The sequence below is a fragment of the Dendrobates tinctorius genome, unplaced genomic scaffold, assembly GCF_039654945.1.
Source record: "Dendrobates tinctorius isolate UK_male_01 unplaced genomic scaffold, ASM3965494v1 ptg000201l, whole genome shotgun sequence".
NCBI classification, from domain to species: Eukaryota; Metazoa; Chordata; class Amphibia; order Anura; family Dendrobatidae; genus Dendrobates; species Dendrobates tinctorius.
In genome coordinates, this window is record NW_027361868.1 from 12,258,575 (window position 1) to 12,282,677 (window position 24,103).

The following is a 24,103-nucleotide window of genomic DNA, read 5'->3' on the forward strand; positions in this document are numbered from 1 at the left end:
CTGATGTTTTGGGGTTGCTTTGCTGCCTCTGGCACTGGACTGCTTGACCGTGTGCATGGCATTATGAAGTCTGAAGACTACCAACAAATTTAGCAGCATAATGTAGGGCCCAGTGTGAGAAAGCTGGGTCTCCCTCAGAGGTCATGGGTTTTACAACAGGACAATGACCCAAAACACACTTCAAAAAGCACTAGAAAATGGTTTGAGAGAAAGCACTGGAGACTTCTAAGGTGGCCAGCAATGAGTCCAGACCTGAATCCCATAGAACACCTGTGGAGAGATCTCAAAATGGCAGTTTGGAGAAGGCACCCTTCAAATATCAGGGACCTGGAGCAGTTTGCCAAAGAAAAATGGTCTAAAATTCCAGCAGAGCATTGTAAGAAACTCATTGATGGTTACCGGAAGCGGTTGGTCGCAGATATTTTGGCTAAAGGTTGTGCAACCGAGTATTAGGCTGAGGGTGCCAATACTTTTGTCTGGCCCATTTTTGGAGTTGTGTGAAATGATCAATGTTTTGCTTTTTGCTTCATTCTCTTTTGTGTTTTTTCATTTAAGACAAATTATATAATAATAACAAAGAATTTGTGTTTGCAATCATTTTCAGGAAGAAACTGAGTATTATCTGACAAAATTGCAGGGGTGTCAATACTTTTGGCCACAACTGTATAGAGTAATATCTATGCAGTCAAAAGATCAAATGTTCAGGTCCCTTAATGTGACCAATAAATATTTGTTATAAAAATACAAAAAAAATTTGGTTTCCATTAACTAAATGAATATAATCCTAAATTTATGCGTAAAAAATGGTTTTGTTTGGAAAAACAACATTCGTCCCTAACCATTTATGACGGCTATAGCATATTTACTGACAATATATTATTGTATTTTCTAGTTAAAAGGTTGGTCTATTAGTTTTTGTTAGAAAGGTGAAATGGTGTCGTTCTGCTAGGATATATTGAATAAAACTGACAGCAAGTGTTCTTTTTACCTGCAGTGCCTCCGCAGGACATATGAAGTATTACACTGTTCCTATTGAATCTGTGTACTGTAAAGAGATCTCAGGTCCATGGGTTATGTCTGGTATGATTCATCAGCTAAGCTACAGGACCAGACACAGCCCATGGACAAGAGTGTTGCTGTTTTTTTTATTTTGTTTTTTTTTAAATACCATAAACTTTGTTTTCATACCACCTTGTGTGGAACTTCAAAATAATGAGGAATAATTCTTGTTATTTTACGTTGCATCCTATCACGAATACATTCTCTAGGACTATGCCATCACTGTGCATAAATGCTTTTATTCTTTTTTTTTTTTTTTTTTTATTGTAGCACGTGTCCGATGGGAAAGTCAGGACCAGTTCTCCAGCCAGCAGGTACACTCAGAGCCCCCAACCTGGATTTTGGGGTCCTTGGTTCATTTATGCAAATAATGTAAATGGAACGTATACATGATATAGATTTAGTACTGGGCCCAATCGTGTATATGATACATATTATCGCAGGTCCCCCACCTGTCATCTCCCATTTCTAACGCCGGTTTCTTAATATTTGGCTGATGGACCTTTGCTCCTCCTTACAGTTAGGCTCATGTATCATAAGGCTCGTATATAAATTATGTGGTAAAAATGTGGACGTGGTAATCAAACTTATCAAAAGTGGCATTTTGCACATATCGAAAAAAAAAAAAGTAAAAACTTTCTGATCATTTTACTTTTTTTTTAATTTTGGAAAATAAACTAGCAAGTTCTTCCTGGATGAATCTAAAAGCCGACTCACATGCTCCATATGCTTCAAGGAATTTAGGAGCCTTCCGGCCCTAAATGGACACCTGAGGTCACACGGTGGGGTGCGAACCACAACAACCCCGAAACAGGTAAGATTATGCTGTCCATGTAGCATCTACTGCACGTCTCGCTTCTGTCGTGCTGTTAGACTGACAGCTCACTAATGTTTTTCCTAATTGTAATATTTTTCGTCTGGCATCAGATGAGGCTGCTGACAGTACTTGCCCGTCCTGTGCTTTGCTTTCTGTAAGCTTGCAAATACAGTAGTGGGCAAAAGTTTAAGGCAGGCGTGGAAAAAATGCTAGAAAGTAGGAATGCTTCCAAAAATAAAAAAAAAATTGTTTTATACAATTAACAAAATGCAAAGTGAATGAAGAAAATAGATAGGTAAGTTAAATGAATGTTTGGTGTGACCTCCCTCATCCGTCAAAACAGCAACACTTCTCATTGGCTCCAAATTTATTCCACAGCTTAAATGGCCCGATATGTACAGCCAATTTCATTAAAGAGTTTTTCCGGTCCAAATCGATAAGTCTGCAGTCGCATACATACCCTCCAGTCGCAGTGCGTGCACTCGGGGGGGGGGGGGGGGGGATTCATAAGTCTGCGGTCACAAAGAGTGACTTCTGACTTATCCATTTGGACCGGACAAACCCGTTAAGAACTAACTACATCATAAAGATGAACAAGAAGTCCTCAAAGTAGTGATACTGCCCTGATCTCACATCATCCACTCTGTCTGGGATTACTTGACCGACGGATTTGTATAGGAAGATCTGTGGTTAGTTTTCCAAGATGTTTGGTGATTTTCTTCAAAAACTGTGTGCAAGTGTATCCTACACTTTGCATGTTATTAATTGATTGAAAAAAAACCCTAGACAATTCTATTTGAGGTGGATTCTTACTTTGCAGCCTTTTTTCCCACATCTGCCTAAATCTTATATATATATCTGTATATTGTACTAGTTACTAGTTACCATCCAGCTGTAAGGTAGCGCTTGTTATTCAGGTAAGGGATACTCGCTAGGCAGCCAAATAACCAGGTCCGGCACGGGTTTCTCATATAACACTAACAGTCCATGCGGTTTATTAGGCATCATAAACCATGAAGAGCAACAGAAAGTTCATATCCAAACAGCATAGCGTCCATGACAGAGCTCCGCTTTGATAATTCTGTGGTCACACAGGCTTTGCTATGTCTGGTACGCATGCTCTCTAGCCTCCCGGTTATATTGCCTGTCCGGATTACCTCATAGCTGCTTCTCAGTGCAGACGTTCATTCCCTCCAGGGAACTATCAGACACACGTCACGTGCTCTCAGGAAGGCAGACACGTCAGCCAGACGAGTCCCTCCATACGGACCAACCGGGTCCAAGCATTCACTCGTGACCTAACCTGGCCACCTTATATGGTCCGTAGCCACGCCCACTGGATCACATGGCTATGACCTAATCACAGGACCTTCAACCACTCGTACACATACATTACTATGGCGTTTTAGACACCCGCCCCTAGGTGGGTTTGTAGGTGATTGATCCCACCCGTCTCATCAGTCACCTGAAAGCTTCTCCCTAACACATTGGAACAAAAGATCAGCTCTGCTGATCAGCACATAATCAAGCCTTCATCCCAAGGCCACCCACCTTGGGATACATAATGGTTATTTAGGACCCTGCTCCTGTTACCACACTGGATATGGCTATACGCCCGTCCTGGGACACCCACCCAGCGCCCCCTAGCGGACACAGTGGACACTACACCACACAGCCAAGAATCGTCTTGATCCCATATACCCAGGTATTTCTATAAATGTTTGCATGAAGACAGAGATGATCGTCCAATGACGTGAGTTCGGCAGTGATAATGATACAGTACTGATTGATGGGAGCACCCCCCAGAGAAACCACTATTAAAATAAAGTGCAGCCGAGTAATAGTTAAGGTTGGAGGATAAAAGGAGTATCCAGAAATGCGATTTATTTGTCAACACGTTTCAAAGTTCAAAACTTCTTCATCAGGACACAACAGTGGCACTTTGGTGGCACTCAGCACCTAGGGCCAAGTTTTCCTCTGCGATTCAAGCCCCTCATTCTGTGAATCAGTTGGGGTCCCAGACATTGACTCACCATAGATCTTAACAACTTTAATCATTTTGTGATATGGGGAAAACGCCTTCAAGGGAGATTTATTTATGTTACTTATACAGTGTCATTTTTTCCACTGCACCTTCATAGATATCATCACTGTCCCCATTGGGGCTAACAATCTAAATTTCCTATCAGTTTGTCTTTGGGTTGTGGGAGGAAACCGGTAGAGCTCAAGAAAAAACAAACACTCAAACATAGGAAAAACAGGTAAACTACATCCAGATGTTGTCCTCAATAGGATTTGACCCCCCCCCCCCCCCCCCGCGCTGCGAGGCTGCAGTGTTACCTGTGCACACAGTGTGACATAAGCCAAACTTAAAAGTGACTACAAAAGAAAGAAGATGCAAAGTTTGTTTTTTTCCTTTACTTGAATCTATGTCCTCCTCTGGCTAGAAAGCTAATCTGCACCATAAACCGTGCTCTGTTATAGTGTTTATAGTGTGCTAGATTAATGGCTTGAGCTTCCATCCAAATGGCATGGCTACTTCCCATCATCAAATTCTGTGGCAAATTGACGCGTGGTACAATGTAATGACACTTATCCCCATAACTTTGCTTTAAAAAGTGCAGTTGTCAGTGATTTTTGCAAATCGTATGTATTCTAGTAACTGCACACCTCTAGACTTATATAGGGGGAAGGAAAAAGAAGTAGCACCATCTACAAATTCCCGATTCCGTATTAATACCTTGCACTTTAGGACACAGACTTGCGGGTGTTTTCTGTTTGTGGCTTGTCGCTGTTGAGTATGCGGCTGTTTGAGGTTGAACGTGTGTACTTATCTGTGCAGGATGAAGGCCAGAAATCACAGACTAGCGAGACGGACAACCTCACGCCCATCGTCATGCCTGTCTCTGTACCTGTAAAGCTTGTGCCATCTGACGCCAATGTTCAGCTCAGCTGCAGAGCAGATCAGCCAGAGAACAATATGTCCGATGACGAAATGCCCATCTTAACCAGGATGACTTACTCCCCGCCGTCCTCTACAAAGGCGGACCGCTCATGCACGTCTTCTGTGAGTGCTTGTCTATCTTTGCTTCCATGTGTTGCCGTATTTATCTGATGTTGCTGATGGTTGGTCCAAAATCATCAAATCTAGCCGTCTCCAAAAAAATAAATAAATAAATAAGATTCGTCTTCATAGGTTGGAAACTGTGCAGAACAGTAGTTATAATATCAACTATATTTGGCCTCCAGCGGCGACCGATTCATGTATGCGTCTTTATGATATTTGTCATCTGTGCAAATCATTCGCATGTTCTGAAAATCGACATCATAGTATGCGATCGATCGGATACAGTTGGATCCATCCAGGGCGTGACTACCATTGCTAGAATTATCAGCTGCCATAGGGGCTTGTCTTCAAGGAAAGATTCATACCGCCAAACCACAGGCAGCATAAAATAAAGAGAGGTTCCCATGTTATAAAGAACTACGGCCCTGATTAGTCTAGACTGGCATTTTGCACGCCAGTGATGAAGGGTGCGTTGAATTCAGATGCGCCTACGTGCACCTCTTAGTGACTTTGGAGCATCTTTCTGCTTGCCATGTTCCACCGCAAGAAATATACTACAGCCTGGGTCTCAGTTTAATGTCTCTGTAATTTATGCCACTTTTGTGGTGTAAATTATAATTAAATTGCCTGTCGCGCCGTCCCACTAAGCTATGGCCGCTCTTCAAAAAGTTGATGGAGTAAAACACGCACACCAAAAAGTTGCAAAATTTCAGTCCGTTTTCTCTCTCTTTAACTATCGTATATCTGACATATAGGGTCAATGATAATAATTATGAGAATAGAAATACAGAATGATGGAGGGAGAAAAAGAAGAAACTTGAGTTGATGCAGCACTTTACTTTCTCCCTGCTGATATCCCCTGTAGATGTAGAGCCAGATAGGTCAGGTTAAGGTGGGTGAAGAAGAATAAGGAGTACAATGACTGATGTAAAAAGAAGAATGGCAAATAAGAGGAACTGATGAACAGTCGAAGGGAGGGCAAGAAGAAAGAACGGATAGTAGGATGAGTGAAGGAAATAAGGAAAAAGATTATTGATGGAAAGAGAAGAAAGAAGGAGAGAGAGTGGTGGAAGGAGAAAGAATGCTGATGTCAACTGTTGTTGTAGATGGAGAGAGAGAGATAGATGTGATGTCAATGTAGGAGGAGTGAAGGAAAAGATGAATAAGCTGATTGAAGAAGAGTGAAGAACTTAGAAGGACCAATAGGAAGAATGGATTAATGACGTGAGGATTGTAGCAAAGACGAAGAATCTTTAATGCAGCACTTTACTTTCTCCCTATTGATGTCTGCTTCAGATGTAGATAGCTTGATGGATTTTTTTTTACTTCAGTATCTTGGTGACTAGCCATGATGATGGAGGCACAACATGATGATTCCTGTATCATTTAATCTTAAAGTGAACCCATCAGCAGGATTTTGCTAAGTCACCTACAGGCACTGTCAAGTTGGCAGTGTTAAACTGATTAAAATGATACCTGGGGTGAAGAAATCCGTCTTGTGATTCTTGTGTAATCAGTGTTAGAAGTTTTCAGCTAATGATATGCCCGTGCTCCAGGGTGGGACTGTAGGTAGAGTCTTATCTTTCTGCTCTAAGCCAAAGAAACCCACAGGCTGCCCCGAAGCACAAACAGTCTGTCTCAATGATGAGGAACATGTTTGTGCTTCGGGCGGCATGTGGGCAGGTCTCTCCTTGGTTTCTCTGGCTTAGAGCAGGAAGATAAGACTCTGCCTACAGTCCCATCCTGGAGCACGAGCATCTCAATAACTGAAATCTTCTAACACTGATTGCACAAGAACCACAAGACGGATTTCTTCACTCCAGGTATCATTTTAATTAGTTTTAATACTGCCAACCTGATAATGCCTGTAGTTTACTTTGCAAATTCCTGCTAACAGATTCGCTTTAAAAGTATAGAAATATTTGTAAAATTATACTTTCTATAAGTATGCATAGAAGGCCATGTCAGGTCATACTTGAACACCTCACTTTGTAGACGTCAGCAGTAGAGTTGAGCGACTTTGGTCGGATCGGGTTTCATGAAACAAAATTTGTTTCAGATGAAACTGGTCCGACTAGGGGAAAAAAAAAGTCGGAGTTTCGTCCGAAACCCGACCCCAATGCAAGTCAATAGGAAATAAAAGTTGGTATTGAGCCGATGACATTCATCCACTCAATGCCGACTTTTATTCCCTATTGACTTGCATTGGGGTCGGGTTTCGGACGAAACTCTGACTTTTTTTGCCCTAGTCGGACCAGTTTCATCTGAAACAAATTTTGTTTCGTGAAACCCGATCCGACCAAAGTCGCTCAACTCTAGTCAGCAGCTTTTGCCCACTTATCTGCGTGCATAAACTTACCGTGTCATCCTGTAGATCAATCGGTTATCACAGGAAAACCACATGGCTCTCTTCAAATTACTGTAACGGAAAATTTACTATGTAACGTAACAAACCCTCAGCGTACACTCTGTGATTCTTATAATTTTACATTTAGGAAATTATTAGAAAACGTCAAGAACCGGGCATGAAGTTGGGCAAACCGGATGGCACCAAACCTCTGCAGGAGAGGAGGAAATATCGCCACAGGCCTGAACCACTATTCATCCCTCCACCTTCCTTCAGTGCAAATCCATCTCATTCAGGGGCAACGTTATACCAAAGCCAGCTTCGTTCCCCTCGCCACATGGTGGATCCCTTGCTGCTGAGAACTCAGGAGCCACCCACCTACACTCCTCCCCCTATGCTTAGCCCTGTGCGACAAGGGTCAGGACTCTTCAGTAGCGTCATTATAGCAGCACATAACGCTCATCTTCCACTTACCCCTCTGACTCCCACTCGAAGAGTGCTGCTCTGCAGGCCTAGTAAGTACAATACTTTTTCATCATGATGTATTTAAAGGGTTGTTTACCTGACCTTAGGATTTATATTAGATCAGTGGAGGTGCAGGGTGTCTGACCCCCAGTGATCTGATATTTGTTCTAAGGACTTTTAATTATTAGATAAGTCCTGGACAATCCCTTTAAACCAGCTTTTAGTAGCTTACGCTGCGGGTGGATGAACACCGTGTACAACGTGTAGTGCTGCTCAGCTCCCATTCGCTTCAATAGGAGTTGACCTATAGGACCCAAAAACGGTCACTGTTTGGAGTCATGCTTTGCCCACTATGTACACTGTCTACATATGGCCATAGTGGGACTTGTGGGAGTGCCATCTGATATTGTGGATCTACACTAAGACTAGGTGATCTGTATGTAAGACCTGGAGAATCCAAATAAAAGATCCTTATTGAATCTTAACTAAGAGGAAATCAGAACTCAACTAAAGAGCAATTAAAAGAATGGTGTCTTCTTTAGAGTGCTCAGAGCATATATACGTTACATGGACACCTAATTGTTTTTAATTGGAAATGTGTAATACCTCATTTTCCCTCTGGGGGCACTGTAGGGAAATTGAACCCATAGATAACAGCTGATCAGTCGATCACTTCTATCAACTGTAAATCCCATCATCAACTTGTGTCATAGAGGAATGCTTTCAACAAAAAGGCATTTTCCAAAGCAGACAAGTCCCCCTGTAGGTGCAGCCTCACAATGTTCTTCTCCCAAGCAAAATCCTAACTGGCAACCTAATCTAATAATGTATTTGTTCCTCAGACAGCATTGATGGGACCAGCGCTACACCGGGACCTGGAGAACAGACCGTCGATGTCGAACCGTAAGAAATGGCAGATATGTGTTTATATATGTTTTTTTATGTCAAATTTCCTTTCTGGCATCACAGACAGCGAAGAACCGCAGAAAAATCTTCAGCCAGTTCACAGCTCGCCCGGGGCGTCTCTAGCACTGTCAGCAGAGAGCCTGACAATAAAAGAATGAGGATGAATGTGACTCACAGAAAAGGGAATTTATCTGTCCACGTCAAGGGAATTTCCCAGCTTTTATCATTTAGATCCACAGCTCAGCTCTATAGGAGACCCTGTGTATACTGCAGAGACATAAACCCACCGTGCAAGTAACTATAAAGCCAACCTTAGGAATTTATTAAATGAATATAAAAGCGATTAAGCATTAAGACATTTCTTTAAAAATGATGAATATATTTAGGATCTTTTTTAAAAAGTTTACTTAAATGCATGTATTTTTACAGTTAGGTTTCATGCAAAAAAAAAAAAAAAAGTTCCACCATTTGCCTTCTGTAGCCTCTCGTTGCATTGTCTGGTTGCAGGATGAGTTTACTGGGAATTTGTCAGTGAGCTTGTTCGGACATGGAGTTTGTAACAGTCTTATCGTTTGTTTGAGAGTTTCTGTCAGCTGATTTATGACCACTTCAAAGTTCAGCTCAACTTTGATGTGGTGTGTGGTCATACAATGACGAGCCAAAAGGTAACAATGTTTTTAACTTTTGGCTTTCAGGCTCCATTTCTCATCATCCACGACTGCTTGGAACGTGATACAACCATCATTTTATAAAGTACTGCAAAAAAAGCGGTCTATAGGAGCGCTAAAGAAGAGGCAAAGACCAATAAAAAAGTTTAAAACTCAGCTTTTAATCTTCCTCCAATACCCACAACGCGTTTCCACGGTCACAGCCGTCTTCCTCAGGTGAAATCATGAGGCTCCATGGACTTTATTTGCATATTCGTATTTCCCAGGGAGCAATGCACCTAGGATTTCACTGACTGAGCGCCTTTGCCGGCTGCCGCAGTGTTTTCTCCTTCACCTCATTGGGGGTGTATGCTTCTGCCGCTAGGAGGCTGACAGTAAGTGAAAAAAAGAGGTTAGCTCCTCCTCCGCAGTATACACCCTCGCCCCTATTGCGGGCAGAAATCAGTTTTTTTGCTTGGTGTCCATGGAGGCACACGTCTGGTTTTTCTCTCCAGACTTTTTTCATCTTTTTCCCATGAAGATGTGACCGGGGCAACGGATCCTATTGAAAGGGTCCGATTTCCCCAAACCAGCAACGGGCGAGCACGTGCGAGTGTCCCTCCACATATCCTCTCCCTCGTCGTGGGACACAATGCCAGACTTAGCCCTGACCACCCCTAGGTATTGAAACCATGGGCTGTACAGAGGCACAAGACTAGTCCGTGCGGCCCCCACTGCTCCACCAATGCCCAGACTGCGATGCTGCAAGGTGGCGGACGGTCCCTCTCCTCACCCCCTGAAAGGGTTAGATGGAGCTGGGGTGCCTGCACCATCCTATTTTTTATCAAAGACCCCCTCACATACCTGCGCTCAGGCTGAAGAGGATCATCGGTGAGGAGAGGGTCTGGGAGGGCTCCCGCGAAAACTTCGGGCTGGAGCCCACAGCGCGGCAAGAGAGGGCGCAATCCGTCAGGCAGCAGCCTGGGTCAGGAACGCTGCACCGGTCAGTAGCTCCTTTTTTTTGTGGTACCGCGACCCCCCCCCCCCCCCCGGTCGGGTAGGGGAGAAATTGAGGCCGCGGCTTCTGCCGGAGCTTCTGCCGCCCCCGTGGCCCCGCATCACTTCACTAAAAATCGAGGCCCCGGCTTCGGAGCGCAGCTAGGCCGCAAAGCGGAAGTACCGCCACTAGAGCGGTTTTTACAGGCTGGGGCGCCACAGATGTCAGCGCGCTATTTAAAGGAAGCATCCGGGTCGGGGGGGCGCAGGACTGGGGTAAGTGTTGCCCGAGAGGCCACGCTACAGGGGAAAATGAGGTGCTACTTCCACCCCATATCCCCAGCAGCGGACAGATACAGCATGTCCGAAAAGGCAAAGACGCACACGTTCTTTTACGCTGCATGCATCTCTTGTCAGGCTGCGTTTCTGCGGGTGCAGAGCAAGCGTTTATGCAAAGCCTGCGAATCCGAACGCGCCCAGGAGCCCTCCCCTGCGACCGCGACCAATGTGTCAAATCCCCCGGAGTGGGCCCGATCACTGTCACAGTCCATGGCGTTGCTTACGAGAGCAATAGAGTCCCTTCAAGCCCCAGATAGGGGCAGGAACAGTGACTCGCCGCCTTTAGAGGGAACCTCCACCTCACTAGAGCCTCCGGCCTGCAGAGGCCGCTCTCACTCCAGGCAGACCCGGAGGAAACGAATCCACACGGTGTCGCCCAGTCCACCCTGTGCCTTGGCATCCGTAAGCTCTGCTTCTCGCTCCCCGTCACCAGTGGTTGATAGCAAGCAGACCTCAGATTGCGACTCAGACAAGTCCCTTGACCTGGACACTACAGGGTCATGTGAAACAGTGGACAGCCTCATAGAAGCCATCAATCAGACCCTGGGGATTGAGGATGATCCCGCAGCGGCATTTAAACGAGTGAAGCGGCCACACAGAATTTTTTCCTCTCACCCTGAGTTTGAGGACATAGTGCAGCGGCACAGAGAACGTCCAGACCGGCGTTTCTCGGGTCAAAAGGCACTCGAAACGAGGTATCCGTTTGCTCCGGACCTCCGTAAAAAATGGATGGAATCCCCGATAGTGGATCCTCCGGTTTCACGCCTGGCCACTAAGACCCTGTTATCTGTCCCTGTTTCCTCGATTAAGGATCCCACGGACCGCCTTATTGAGAGCCTAGCTCGTTCAGTATATGAGGCGTCAGGGTCTGCACTCGCTCCCTCGTTCGCAGCAACTTGGGTAGCTAAGGCTATGATATCATGGTCAGAAACATTAAATAAGGTCGCGCAGGAGCAAGACCTACCTGCAGAGATTTCGGAGGTCGCAGGTCAGATAGCGATGGCCGGAGACTATGTAATTAATGCATCTTTGGATGCGGCAAATTGTTCGGCACTTGCTGCCGCCAATGCAATCTCTATCAGAAGAGCCCTGTGGTTGAGGACATGGCGAGCCGATTCTACTTCCAAGAAGTCCTTGACTTCCCTGCCTTATCAGTACGGCCGCCTATTTGGGGAAAAGTTGGATCAACTTATCTCAGACTCCACAGGAGGAAAGAGCGGGTTTCTCCCTCAACAAAAGGTTAAACCACTTTTTCGTCACCCGGTTCAGGCACGTTTTCGGGCTTTTTGCAACCCCGGGTGGACTACTGGGCCCAATTCCGCCGCCTCAGGCCGCCCCAACCAGGGAGCGGCAGGTCTCGTATAGAGCCAACCCATTGGAGAGAATGCGTGCTCAACAGGCCAGATCGAGGGGATCCAGATCCCAAAGATCATCGGCCAAATGACTCGAGGTCTTTACCAGACGACACCAGCAAGGTGGGCGGCCGCCTACTCTGTTTTCACCACGTCTGGGTCAACGTTGCTCACGACGCATGGGTAAAAGAATCGGTGTCCTCAGGTTACAAAATGGAATTTATCAGAGACCCCCCCCCCCCCCCCCCAGGACGGTTTTTTTCTTTCCCGGCTTCCCAGGGTAGATGCCCAGGCAAGGGCTCTATTGGGAGCCATCAAATTGCTCCAGCACAGCGGAGTCATTATTCCAGTACCGGAACATGAAAGGGCTCAGGGTTTCTATTCCAACCTTTTTGTGGTTCCCAAAAAGGACGGGTCTGTCAGGCCTGTGTTGGACCTGAAGCTCCTGAACAGATTCATCAGGATCAGACATTTCCAGATGGAGTCTCTCTGTTCAGTCACATCGGCCATGGAGCAGGGAGAATACTTGGCCTCAATAGACATCCAAGATGCATATCTGCATATTGCCATTTTTCCTCCTCATCAGAGGTTCCTACGCTTCGCCATCAACGGTCGACATTTTCAGTTCGTAGCGCTACCCTTCGGGCTAGCCACGGCTCCCAGAGTGTTCACAAAGGTTATGGCAGTTGTCATGGCCATACTGCATTCTCGAGGCATAGTCGTCGTCCCTTATCTGGACGACCTCTTGGTCAAGGGCCCGTCAATGCGGGCATGCGAGGAAAATGTCAGCATCACACTGGATACTCTTGCCCGCTTAGGGTGGTTGGTCAATGCGAAGAAGTCATCCCTTGTGCCAGCTCAGAAGATCTCCTTCTTAGAAATGATCTTCGACACTTGCCGAGGATTGGTGATTCTCCCTCAGGAAAAGGTACTAGCTCTCCAGCAGGGAGTCCGGACACTTCGCCAACCAGTCCCTCATACCATCCGATCTGGGATGAGTATTCTAGGGAAAATGGTGGCATCAATGGAAGCAATACCTTTCGTCCAGCTCCATCTTCGCCCCCTGCAGCACGCCCTCTTGTCAGCCTGGGACAAGAACCCTTTCACGCTCGATCGACGGTGTCGTCTGTCCTCTCAGGTCAGGCAGTCGCTCGGATGGTGGATAACCAGTTCCTCTCTGACCCAGGGGAAACCCTTTCCCCCAGACCATTGGCTGGTGGTGGCAACCGACGCCAGTCTCCTCGGCTGGGGAGCGGTGTTTCACCACCACACAACCCAGGGAAGGTGGTCGCCACAGGAGGCACACCTCCCGATCAATTTATTGGAGATACGAGCAATCCGGCTGGCATGGCAGAAGTTTCATCGCTTTCTAGCAAGCCGTCCTGTCCAAATTCAATCGGACAACATCACGGCGGTGGCTTACATAAATCACCAAGGGGGTACTCGCAGCAGAGCAACCATGCGCGATATGGGGCATGTTCTTCAGTGGGCCGAAGCAAACAACTCGGTGATTTCGGCTGTTCACATCCCGGGCGTGGAAAACTGGGCGGCAGACTTTCTCAGCCAGGAGGGTCTTGCGTCCGGAAAGTGGTCTCTACATCCCGAGGTCTTTCAGCAGATTTGTCAACGGTGGGGAACTCCGGATGTGGACTTTTAGGCATCCAGGGTGAACGCCAAGGTGCCCACATATGTCGCTTGGGCCAGGGACCCGAAGGTAATTGCTGTGCATGCGTTGGTTCTGCCATGTAACCAGTTTCGCCTCCCATATCTATTTCCCCCGCTACCACTACTTCCGAGAGTCGTCAAGAAGATCAAGACAGAGGGGTCCAGGCAATTCTGCTGGCCCCAGATTGGCCCCGTCGAGCGTGGTACGCAGATCTAATGCTGCTGCTCGCCGACGTTCTTTGGCGCCTACCAGAGCGCCCGGATCTACTCTCTCAAGGGCGGATTTGCCACCCGAACTCAGGGGCCCTGTGTTTGACGGCATGGCTGTTGAATCTTGGATTTTAACCCAGGCAGGGTTCAGGAGCCAGGTGGTCGCTACAATGATTAGCGCCCGGAAGCCTGCTTCAGCACGAATTTACCACCACACCTGGAAGGTGTTCATCGCTTGGTGTCAAGGCCGCGGTGTTTCTCCGCTGAGATTCTCGATCCCCAACATCTTGGGTTTCCTCCAGTCGGGGCTAGACTCGGGTTTGGCTCCAAGTTCCCTCAGGAGACAAATATCGGCCTTATCCGTCCTGTTCAAGCGCAGAATTGCTTCCAATTTGCAGGTGAAAACTTTCATACAGGGAGTCTCCCACTTGGCACCTCCGTATAAGGCGCCTATGGACGCCTGGGACCTTAACCTGGTCTTAAGTGTTCTGCAGGAAGCTCCTTTTGAACCACTTCAGGATATCTCTTTGAGGTACCTTTCCTGGAAAGTGGTGTTCCTAGTGGCCATTACTTCTATAAGGCGGGTTTCAGAGCTGGCGGCCCTATCCTGCCGAGCTCCGTTCATCACTTTCCATAAGGATAAGGAGTGCTCAGACCAGCCCCTCCTTTTCTGCCGAAGGTCGTCTCCTCTTTTCACATTAATGAAGATGTTGTCTGGCCTTCATTTTGTCCAGCACCGGTGCACCGTGTGGAAAAGGCTCTTCACACGTTAGATCTGGTAAGAGCCCTCCGGAGGTACGTGTCGAGGATGGCACCCTTTTGTCAGACGGACACGCTGTTCGTGCTCCCCGAAGGGCGCAGGAAGGGACTCGCTGCCTCAAAATCAACCATAGCAAGATGGATTCGTTTGACTATTCAGGAGTCCTACCGCATTAGAGGCACGCCGATTCCAGCAGGAATCAGTGCGCACTGTACTCGGGCAGTGGGCGCCTCTTGGGCGCTTCGGCATCAGGCTTCGACGGAACAAGTTTGCAAGGTAGCAACCTGGTCCAGCCAGCACACATTTGCCAAACATTACAATATCCATACTCAGGCCTCAGTGGATGCGAGCCTGGGTAGAAGGATTCTCCAAGCAGCGGTGGCGCACCTTTAAACAAGAGGTGCATGTAGCTTGGATCGGTGAGTTAACTCCCACCCAGGGACTGCTTTAGGACGTCCCACAGTCTCTGTGTCCCCCAATGAGGCGAAGGAGAAACAGGGATTTTTGTGATAACTCACCGTAAAATCCTTTTCTCCGAGACGCTCATTGGGGGACACAGCACCCACCCTGTTAGCCAGTTGGCTCTTGTTTTGTTTAAATTAATATGTGTCTACTTATTTGATATCAGGGTGTTTTTTTCCTTTGGACATGTTGTACCTGTCTTGAGGTTGATTTTGTTGTCCTCCTCCTGCTTTGGTACCAAACTGATTTCCGCCCACAATAGGGGCGAGGGTGTATACTGCGGAGGAGGAGATAACCTCTTTTTTTCACTTAATGTCAGCCTCCTAGCGGCAGAAGCATACACCTACAGTCTCTGTGTCCCCCAATGAGCGTCTCGGTGAAAAGGATTTTACGGTGAGTTATCACAAAAATCCCTGTTTCTTGACTGGTCTCCCTGAGGTCAGTGATTGTTTCGTGATGTTGGTCTACTAGGCATTGCTCCTACCTAACTTGTGTTCAACGCGTGTCTGGTGACTTCGCACCCTTAATCATGATTAAGGGTGCAAAGTCACCAGACACGCGTTGAACGCAAGTTTTGTTTTTCTATGCTGGCCTTTTAACCTCACCTTGGAATGGACTAAGTGAATAAAAGGATTTATTTTTTCACTACATTGTGGAGCTGGACGTTCCTTTCTTCATTGCTCTAAATCAAACGCCCTGACACAGCGGTCTCGTGCTCCGATGTTGGGATGCTGTTTCTGGTGAGCTGGATCTTTTCATTGAATTTATTGCTCCCACCTAGCCAGAATCCTACTCCACACTGATGAGGGGCAACACCCGAAACAGCTGTCTGTGGATGGATACCTGGCCTTGGTCTTTCCCTTGTCATATCTGTAAACTCGTAAAGAGCTGGATATTGGCTTAAAGGGCCACTTAATATGGTGGTAATGGTGGTTTCCGAAAGGAGCCACTCCTTGGCTGGGTCCTTCCCTGGAGGAAGATCTAGCTAGTCCCGTGTTTGAGACTCTTAAATAAGGCTCCATGGACTTTATTTGCATATTCGAATATGGAAGTCGAGGCTTTTTTCAGGCCACCGAAAAAAGACCTGTGTAATGTGTGTCGCACTGTGCTTGCATGGATGTCTGTGATCTCACGATTATGAAGCGTACAAACCACCTCCACTGTTGTTTGCCACGCCAGAACTGATAGACCTTGTGATGAAACGACTTATCTCCGATATTTTGCTGTCCATGTCTTGGCTTCTGACTTCTTGACTTCATTTCGTATTCTTCCAACTGTCATGGCGCTCACATGATGCAGTTTGTCAATTTTCCTGAAAGAGAGACGGCTATCAATGAGCTGGATGATGATGTTTCCCTTTTCTTGAGAAAACTTCTTCATGGTTGGTCCTCCATTCGAACCAGTGACCGGTCACTTGGTAATCAACCTAATAACACACTGAGCTATTGGGGAAAGAGAGAACATGTAGTAGTTTGTAGTATCCAGGAACAAAAAGATATTTACACCTCCAGGAGTAAAACCGTAACAATGCAGTGACATGACAAGAGTCGGCATAACTAACCATATGCTAAATAGTCTATAAAATGATTGTAGTCTCACATTTGAAGCTGTAGTGGATGGTGAGATATGGAGCCTGAAAGTCAAAAGTTCAATACATTGTTACCCTTTTGCTTGTCAGCATAAATCAGCTGAGAGGAGCTCTGAAAAAAGAGGGATTAAAAAAAAATACAATCTCCCTCTCCGAACAGAACAGAATGAGCTCACTCACCAATTCCCTGTTAACTCGTTTTGCAGCCAGTAAAGTGCAGGATACCAAACATCCTGGAAGGGCAAAACCGTGCAGAATGTTTACTGAAACACATTTGTAAAAATATTTTAGTCAAAAATACATGCAGTTAAGTAAAACCAAAAAAAACAAAGGTGTCTCTGTCTTTAAAACCTTTTCTAAGTAAAACCTTTGTTTATTCTACAACTTGAATTGAACAGAAAATAATGAAATTACTTTAGCATAGATTTCACTGTCTGTAAGATAGAAATTCACTACGAAATCCACAGAATTTTTGCTGGCACGGATTTGCCACTTTCCAGAGCTGGGCTCGGACTGGCCCTCGGGGAAACGGGAGAATCCTCCGGTAGGCCCTGTGAAAGAGTGCTGATGAGCAGTGCTATTGCACTTGATTCTATACTTGCAGAAAAAGATATCATCTAATCATACAAATTAATATTACATAGAAGCGAAAGTAAATTTGTGTACTAAGGTCAGGTATTTTCTGAACAGTGAGCCCCCAATGTTATTGGTGGGTCTTTGACAACCCAGTCCGACACTGTCCAGAGCTGATCAGTCCCGTGTGGATAGGCACTTAGCCGGCAGCACCAATGGTTAAAAAAAAAGTCTTACCTCCCAGCTTCCAGTGTTGTTTTAGATGAGATGCCATTTTTAAAGATTTCTGTGACATAAGACCAGAAACCCAATAGGTAACAAATAATGACTGACTCAAAGGCTTTTATTGCATTTATAGGAAAATCAATATTGGATCAAGGTTCCAGGCGGAAATTCCAGATCTCCAGCAAAGCTTGTTGATTGAGAAGGATATGAACAATGCCACCTTGGTTTGGAAACCTTGGCCAGACCTAGAAAGTGAAGAATTGCAGTCCAGATGTAGGTGTGAGAGAACATGTTGAGTCCACACTTTATGGGTTGGGTGCATCAGTTGCTCAGTGTCAATGATGAATCAGACATCTATCCTGAGCATCAACCACAGCAGGCCATTACTTATCCGATGTGTGGGGGTTTGGCGCTCCTTCACTGTCTGAAGGGGCTAAGGCCCAATTGAAGTAAATGAAACAATATAGTAATACCCAGTGTAGATCTACTACACAAAAGTGGCAGTAGTACTTGTTACAGACCCTTTAGGTGGGGATGCTGAGAGTTTAATTGATTGATTTCAAAAGGAAATGTGTAATACCTCATTTCTCCAGTAGTGGCGATGTAAGGAAATTGATCACTTGCTGCCTAGCTTCTTACAGATTACATCTGATCACTAGAGGTTGGATGCTCGCATCTTGTCCAAAGCAGAGAACCCCTTTTGTATACAAATTAGCATATGTCTTTTTTACCACTCCAATTTACTAATTTCCAACTTGTTAAACTACTGCAACATCTGCACCCCCAATAGATAAGTTATACCCCAGGACGTTGCTCATATCCTATCATAAATGTAGTAGCCTGAAAATATCACACAAGGATATGTCATCATTTAAGAGGACCTTTCACCAATTTTTTCATGTTTAGCTGGACAGAGGATATAATGGCAGCAGCAAATAGGAATAAACCTTTTTTTTCTTTTTTTAATTAATTTTGCTTCTCTGTTGAGGCACCTAATGAGTTATTTTTATTTTTAAGTCCATCAGACATCTATTATTAAACAGTTTTAACTGAGGGCGTGTACTTCTTCTCCCTGTATGATGCTGACCAATCATAAGCAGGGAGCAACACACAAAAGAAAGAAAAACACGCCCCCTCCATAGCTTTGAGTCGATTTTCTCAGTGTGAGATGTAATGATACAGCTCTGATCTCCTGTTCTAACCTCCTGCATAAGTCATTGTGGGGGGAGCTAAACTTCCCTGCCCCTCCCCCCGCACTGACTCATGCAGGAGGTTAGACCAGGAGATCAGAGCTGTATCATTACATCATTACAACCAGGGGAAGAGTCTTGAGGAGATCATTTGCATATTCCCAGTGCCTTCTGGGATAAGTGAAGAGTCTCCGCGAGCTCAACGATCACTGGGTTTTGGCCGTTGCAGCTGAAAAGAGGAAATCGGAAAACCAGGGGAAGAGTCTTGAGGAGATCATTTGCATATTCCCAGTGCCTTCTGGGATAAGTGAAGAGTCTCCGCGAGCTCAACGATCACTGGGTTTTGGCCGTTGCAGCTGAAAAGAGGAAATCGGAAAACCAGGGGAAGAGTCTTGAGGAGATCATTTGCATATTCCCAGTGCCTTCTGGGATAAGTGAAGAGTCTCCGCGAGCTCAACGATCACTGGGTTTTGGCCGTTGCAGCTGAAAAGAGGAAATCGGAAAACCAGGGGAAGAGTCTTGAGGAGATCATTTGCATATTCCCAGTGCCTTCTGGGATAAGTGAAGAGTCTCCGCGAGCTCAACGATCACTGGGTTTTGGCCGTTGCAGCTGAAAAGAGGAAATCGGAAAACCAGGGGAAGAGTCTTGAGGAGATCATTTGCATATTCCCAGTGCCTTCTGGGATAAGTGAAGAGTCTCCGCGAGCTCAACGATCACTGGGTTTTGGCCGTTGCAGCTGAAAAGAGGAAATCGGAAAACCAGGGGAAGAGTCTTGAGGAGATCATTTGCATATTCCCAGTGCCTTCTGGGATAAGTGAAGAGTCTCCGCGAGCTCAACGATCACTGGGTTTTGGCCGTTGCAGCTGAAAAGAGGAAATCGGAAAACCAGGGGAAGAGTCTTGAGGAGATCATTTGCATATTCCCAGTGCCTTCTGGGATAAGTGAAGAGTCTCCGCGAGCTCAACGATCACTGGGTTTTGGCCGTTGCAGCTGAAAAGAGGAAATCGGAAAACCAGGGGAAGAGTCTTGAGGAGATCATTTGCATATTCCCAGTGCCTTCTGGGATAAGTGAAGAGTCTCCGCGAGCTCAACGATCACTGGGTTTTGGCCGTTGCAGCTGAAAAGAGGAAATCGGAAAACCAGGGGAAGAGTCTTGAGGAGATCATTTGCATATTCCCAGTGCCTTCTGGGATAAGTGAAGAGTCTCCGCGAGCTCAACGATCACTGGGTTTTGGCCGTTGCAGCTGAAAAGAGGAAATCGGAAAACCAGGGGAAGAGTCTTGAGGAGATCATTTGCATATTCCCAGTGCCTTCTGGGATAAGTGAAGAGTCTCCGCGAGCTCAACGATCACTGGGTTTTGGCCGTTGCAGCTGAAAAGAGGAAATCGGAAAACCAGGGGAAGAGTCTTGAGGAGATCATTTGCATATTCCCAGTGCCTTCTGGGATAAGTGAAGAGTCTCCGCGAGCTCAACGATCACTGGGTTTTGGCCGTTGCAGCTGAAAAGAGGAAATCGGAAAACCAGGGGAAGAGTCTTGAGGAGATCATTTGCATATTCCCAGTGCCTTCTGGGATAAGTGAAGAGTCTCCGCGAGCTCAACGATCACTGGGTTTTGGCCGTTGCAGCTGAAAAGAGGAAATCGGAAAACCAGGGGAAGAGTCTTGAGGAGATCATTTGCATATTCCCAGTGCCTTCTGGGATAAGTGAAGAGTCTCCGCGAGCTCAACGATCACTGGGTTTTGGCCGTTGCAGCTGAAAAGAGGAAATCGGAAAACCAGGGGAAGAGTCTTGAGGAGATCATTTGCATATTCCCAGTGCCTTCTGGGATAAGTGAAGAGTCTCCGCGAGCTCAACGATCACTGGGTTTTGGCCGTTGCAGCTGAAAAGAGGAAATCGGAAAACCAGGGGAAGAGTCTTGAGGAGATCATTTGCATATTCCCAGTGCCTTCTGGGATAAGTGAAGAGTCTCCGCGAGCTCAACGATCACTGGGTTTTGGCCGTTGCAGCTGAAAAGAGGAAATCGGAAAACCAGGGGAAGAGTCTTGAGGAGATCATTTGCATATTCCCAGTGCCTTCTGGGATAAGTGAAGAGTCTCCGCGAGCTCAACGATCACTGGGTTTTGGCCGTTGCAGCTGAAAAGAGGAAATCGGAAAACCAGGGGAAGAGTCTTGAGGAGATCATTTGCATATTCCCAGTGCCTTCTGGGATAAGTGAAGAGTCTCCGCGAGCTCAACGATCACTGGGTTTTGGCCGTTGCAGCTGAAAAGAGGAAATCGGAAAACCAGGGGAAGAGTCTTGAGGAGATCATTTGCATATTCCCAGTGCCTTCTGGGATAAGTGAAGAGTCTCCGCGAGCTCAACGATCACTGGGTTTTGGCCGTTGCAGCTGAAAAGAGGAAATCGGAAAACCAGGGGAAGAGTCTTGAGGAGATCATTTGCATATTCCCAGTGCCTTCTGGGATAAGTGAAGAGTCTCCGCGAGCTCAACGATCACTGGGTTTTGGCCGTTGCAGCTGAAAAGAGGAAATCGGAAAACCAGGGGAAGAGTCTTGAGGAGATCATTTGCATATTCCCAGTGCCTTCTGGGATAAGTGAAGAGTCTCCGCGAGCTCAACGATCACTGGGTTTTGGCCGTTGCAGCTGAAAAGAGGAAATCGGAAAACCAGGGGAAGAGTCTTGAGGAGATCATTTGCATATTCCCAGTGCCTTCTGGGATAAGTGAAGAGTCTCCGCGAGCTCAACGATCACTGGGTTTTGGCCGTTGCAGCTGAAAAGAGGAAATCGGAAAAACCGCGCGCCTACCGGCGCGCGAATTTGGGCTCATCTTTCATCGTTTTTAAGAAATCTCAAGATGGAAGAGGCCAGGAGCCATTTGGTGAGCTGCATTTCTTGCTACATGTTCACAGACTTACCAGTGGAAAAGCCAAACTTCACATGCCACAAATGCAAGCTTGTGTCCCTGTTGGAGGAAAAGTTGCAAAATCTCGAAGAGAGGTTAGCTACGTTGAAGATCATTAAGGAAGGTGAAGAGTTCTTGGACAGAGCAGAATTATCTCTTCATGTTACAGAAAGAGAAGAAATTCGAAGTGCACCTGAAGAAACAGAGGAATGGAGACATGTGACCCAGAGAAGCAGGAGGATCAGGAGGCAGTCAGCACCCATACTGCTCAGAAACCAGTACCAGGCTCTCACGCAGGAAAACAATGAAGAAATACATCAGGATAAGACTTTGCCAACAAGCAGCAACCTTGTACGCCTTCAGAGTCCTCCTGGATGGAGAAAGAAAAATGTTGTGAAGAAGAAACGGAGAGTGGTGGTCATGGGGGATTCCCTGTTGAGAGGAACTGAGGCCGCTATCTGCAGACCGGATATAACTTCAAGAGAAATGTGTTGTCTTCCAGGTGCAAAAATTAAAGATGTGTCTGACAGGATATCAGGACTCTTCAGACCTACAGATGACTACCCATTCCTGCTACTACATGTGGGGACAAATGACACTGCAAGAAACGACCTGGAAACCATCTGCAGAGACTTTGAAGACTTAGGCAAGAAAGTGAAAGAACTGGGAGCGCAGGTGGTCTTCTCTTCCATCCTCCCAGTGGATGGCCATGGAACAAGGAGGTGGAATAAGATTCTGCAGGTGAACAACTGGCTACGTCGATGGTGCCGTCAGCAACGATTTGGATTTCTGGATCACGGAGTGAACTACTTATACGATGGACTACTTGCTAGAGATGGGGTGCACCTTACGAAGACTGGTAAGCATGTATTTGGAAGTCGCCTTGCTACACCTGTAAGGAGAGCTTTAAACTAGAACAACATGGGAAGGGAAGCAAAAGACCAGAAAAAGCCATACACCTGACAAATGCTATTGAGAACTCTGCTATTAGAAGTGGAAAGGAAGAACAAAGACGAAAGAATCTAATTAATAAAAATATTGGAGAAAGAGAAACCAATCACAAACTGAAATGTTTCTATACTAATGCACAAAGCATGGGCAACAAACAAGGAGAATTGGAACTACTAACACAGGAAAAGAAATATGATGTCATTGGAATCACTGAAACTTGGTGGGACAATACACATGATTGGAATACAAGACTAGAAGGATACAACTTATTTGCAAGAAACAGACTTGATAAACGAGGAGGGGGTGTCGCATTGTATGTTAGAAACGCGTATATCAGCACAGAGATTGAAGCTTCAGAGACTGGGAGTTCTGTGGAAACTGTTTGGGTAAGAATACAAGGACAGAACAATGGAAAGGACACCATTGTAGGCATTTACTACAGGCCGCCTGTGCAAGCTGAAGCTATGGATGAACTCTTTATGCATCAAATGGCCAAGTTCTCCAAAAAATATGACATAGTTGTCATGGGAGATTTCAACTATCCAGACATTTGTTGGGAATCTCTCTCAGGCAAAACTAACAGGTCAAGGAAATTCTTATCCTCTCTTGCTGACAACTTTATCTTCCAAAAGGTAAGGGAGAAAACAAGGGGAACTGCTACCTTGGATCTAATCCTTATAAACAGGGAGGAAATGGTTGAGGAGGTAAAAGTGGCTGGGACCCTAGGAGGTAGCGACCATGCTATTTTAGAATTTTGGATAACTAGAGGCGGAAGACCTGTGAAGACTCAGACGTCAAGGTTAGATTTCAGAAAGGCAGATTTCAAGGGATTCAGAAAGAGAATTGGAGGGATCCAATGGCTGGATATCCTTAAAGACAAAAATGTCCAGGAAGGATGGGAAATCTTGAAAAATGAAATTGTCAAAGCACAGTTGTTAACAATTCCGAAAAGAGGGAAGAATAGGAAGCAGTTAAGGAAACCAGGATGGATGAACACAGAACTTAAGCACATGCTAAAAAGGAAGAAAAAAATGTTTATAAAATGGAAAGAGGGAGGCATATCTAAAGAAGAATATAATGCTGTCTGCAGAACCTGCAGGGCACAAATCAGATTAGCTAAAGCTGAAAATGAATTGAGGCTTGCAAGAGATGTCAAAAGCAATAATAAAGGATTTTGGGGATATGTCAAAAGTAAAAGAAAAGTCAAAGATGCTATAGGATTTTTACAGGATGAAAATGATGAAATGGTAAGACAGGATGTTGAGAAGGCTGAACTTTTAAATTCCTATTTTGCATCTGTTTTCTCTCAGAAAGGAAATGTAACATCAACTGTTCTTCACTGTCCTATTAAGGGAATAGAAGAATCCAGGATATCTATAAACAGAAAGATAGTGAGGAAACACTTAGCTAGCCTAAATGAATTCAAGTCTCCAGGTCCAGATGAATTACACCCCAGACTACTGAAGGAGATAGCAGAAGAAATTTTTGAACCCCTCTCTATAATCTTTGAAAATTCTTGGAGAACAGGAGAAGTGCCAGAAGACTGGAGAAGAGCAAATGTTGTTCCTATCTTCAAAAAGGGG

General features: G+C 45.8%; 1 protein-coding gene across 2 annotated transcripts in view; it reads left to right on the top strand.

Moving 5' to 3' along the window:
• TRERF1 (transcriptional regulating factor 1) overlaps positions 1–24,103 on the top strand; it is a 213,170-nt gene that overhangs the window by 151,586 nt on the left and 37,481 nt on the right. For both annotated transcript variants that reach the window (XM_073553435.1, XM_073553436.1), the window contains 6 exons: positions 1,330–1,373; positions 1,741–1,873; positions 4,719–4,943; positions 7,439–7,805; positions 8,598–8,658; positions 17,612–17,751. In XM_073553435.1, the coding sequence (XP_073409536.1) occupies positions 1,330–1,373; positions 1,741–1,873; positions 4,719–4,943; positions 7,439–7,805; positions 8,598–8,658; positions 17,612–17,751 (970 nt within the window). The remainder of the gene's footprint in view (positions 1–1,329; positions 1,374–1,740; positions 1,874–4,718; positions 4,944–7,438; positions 7,806–8,597; positions 8,659–17,611; positions 17,752–24,103) is intronic.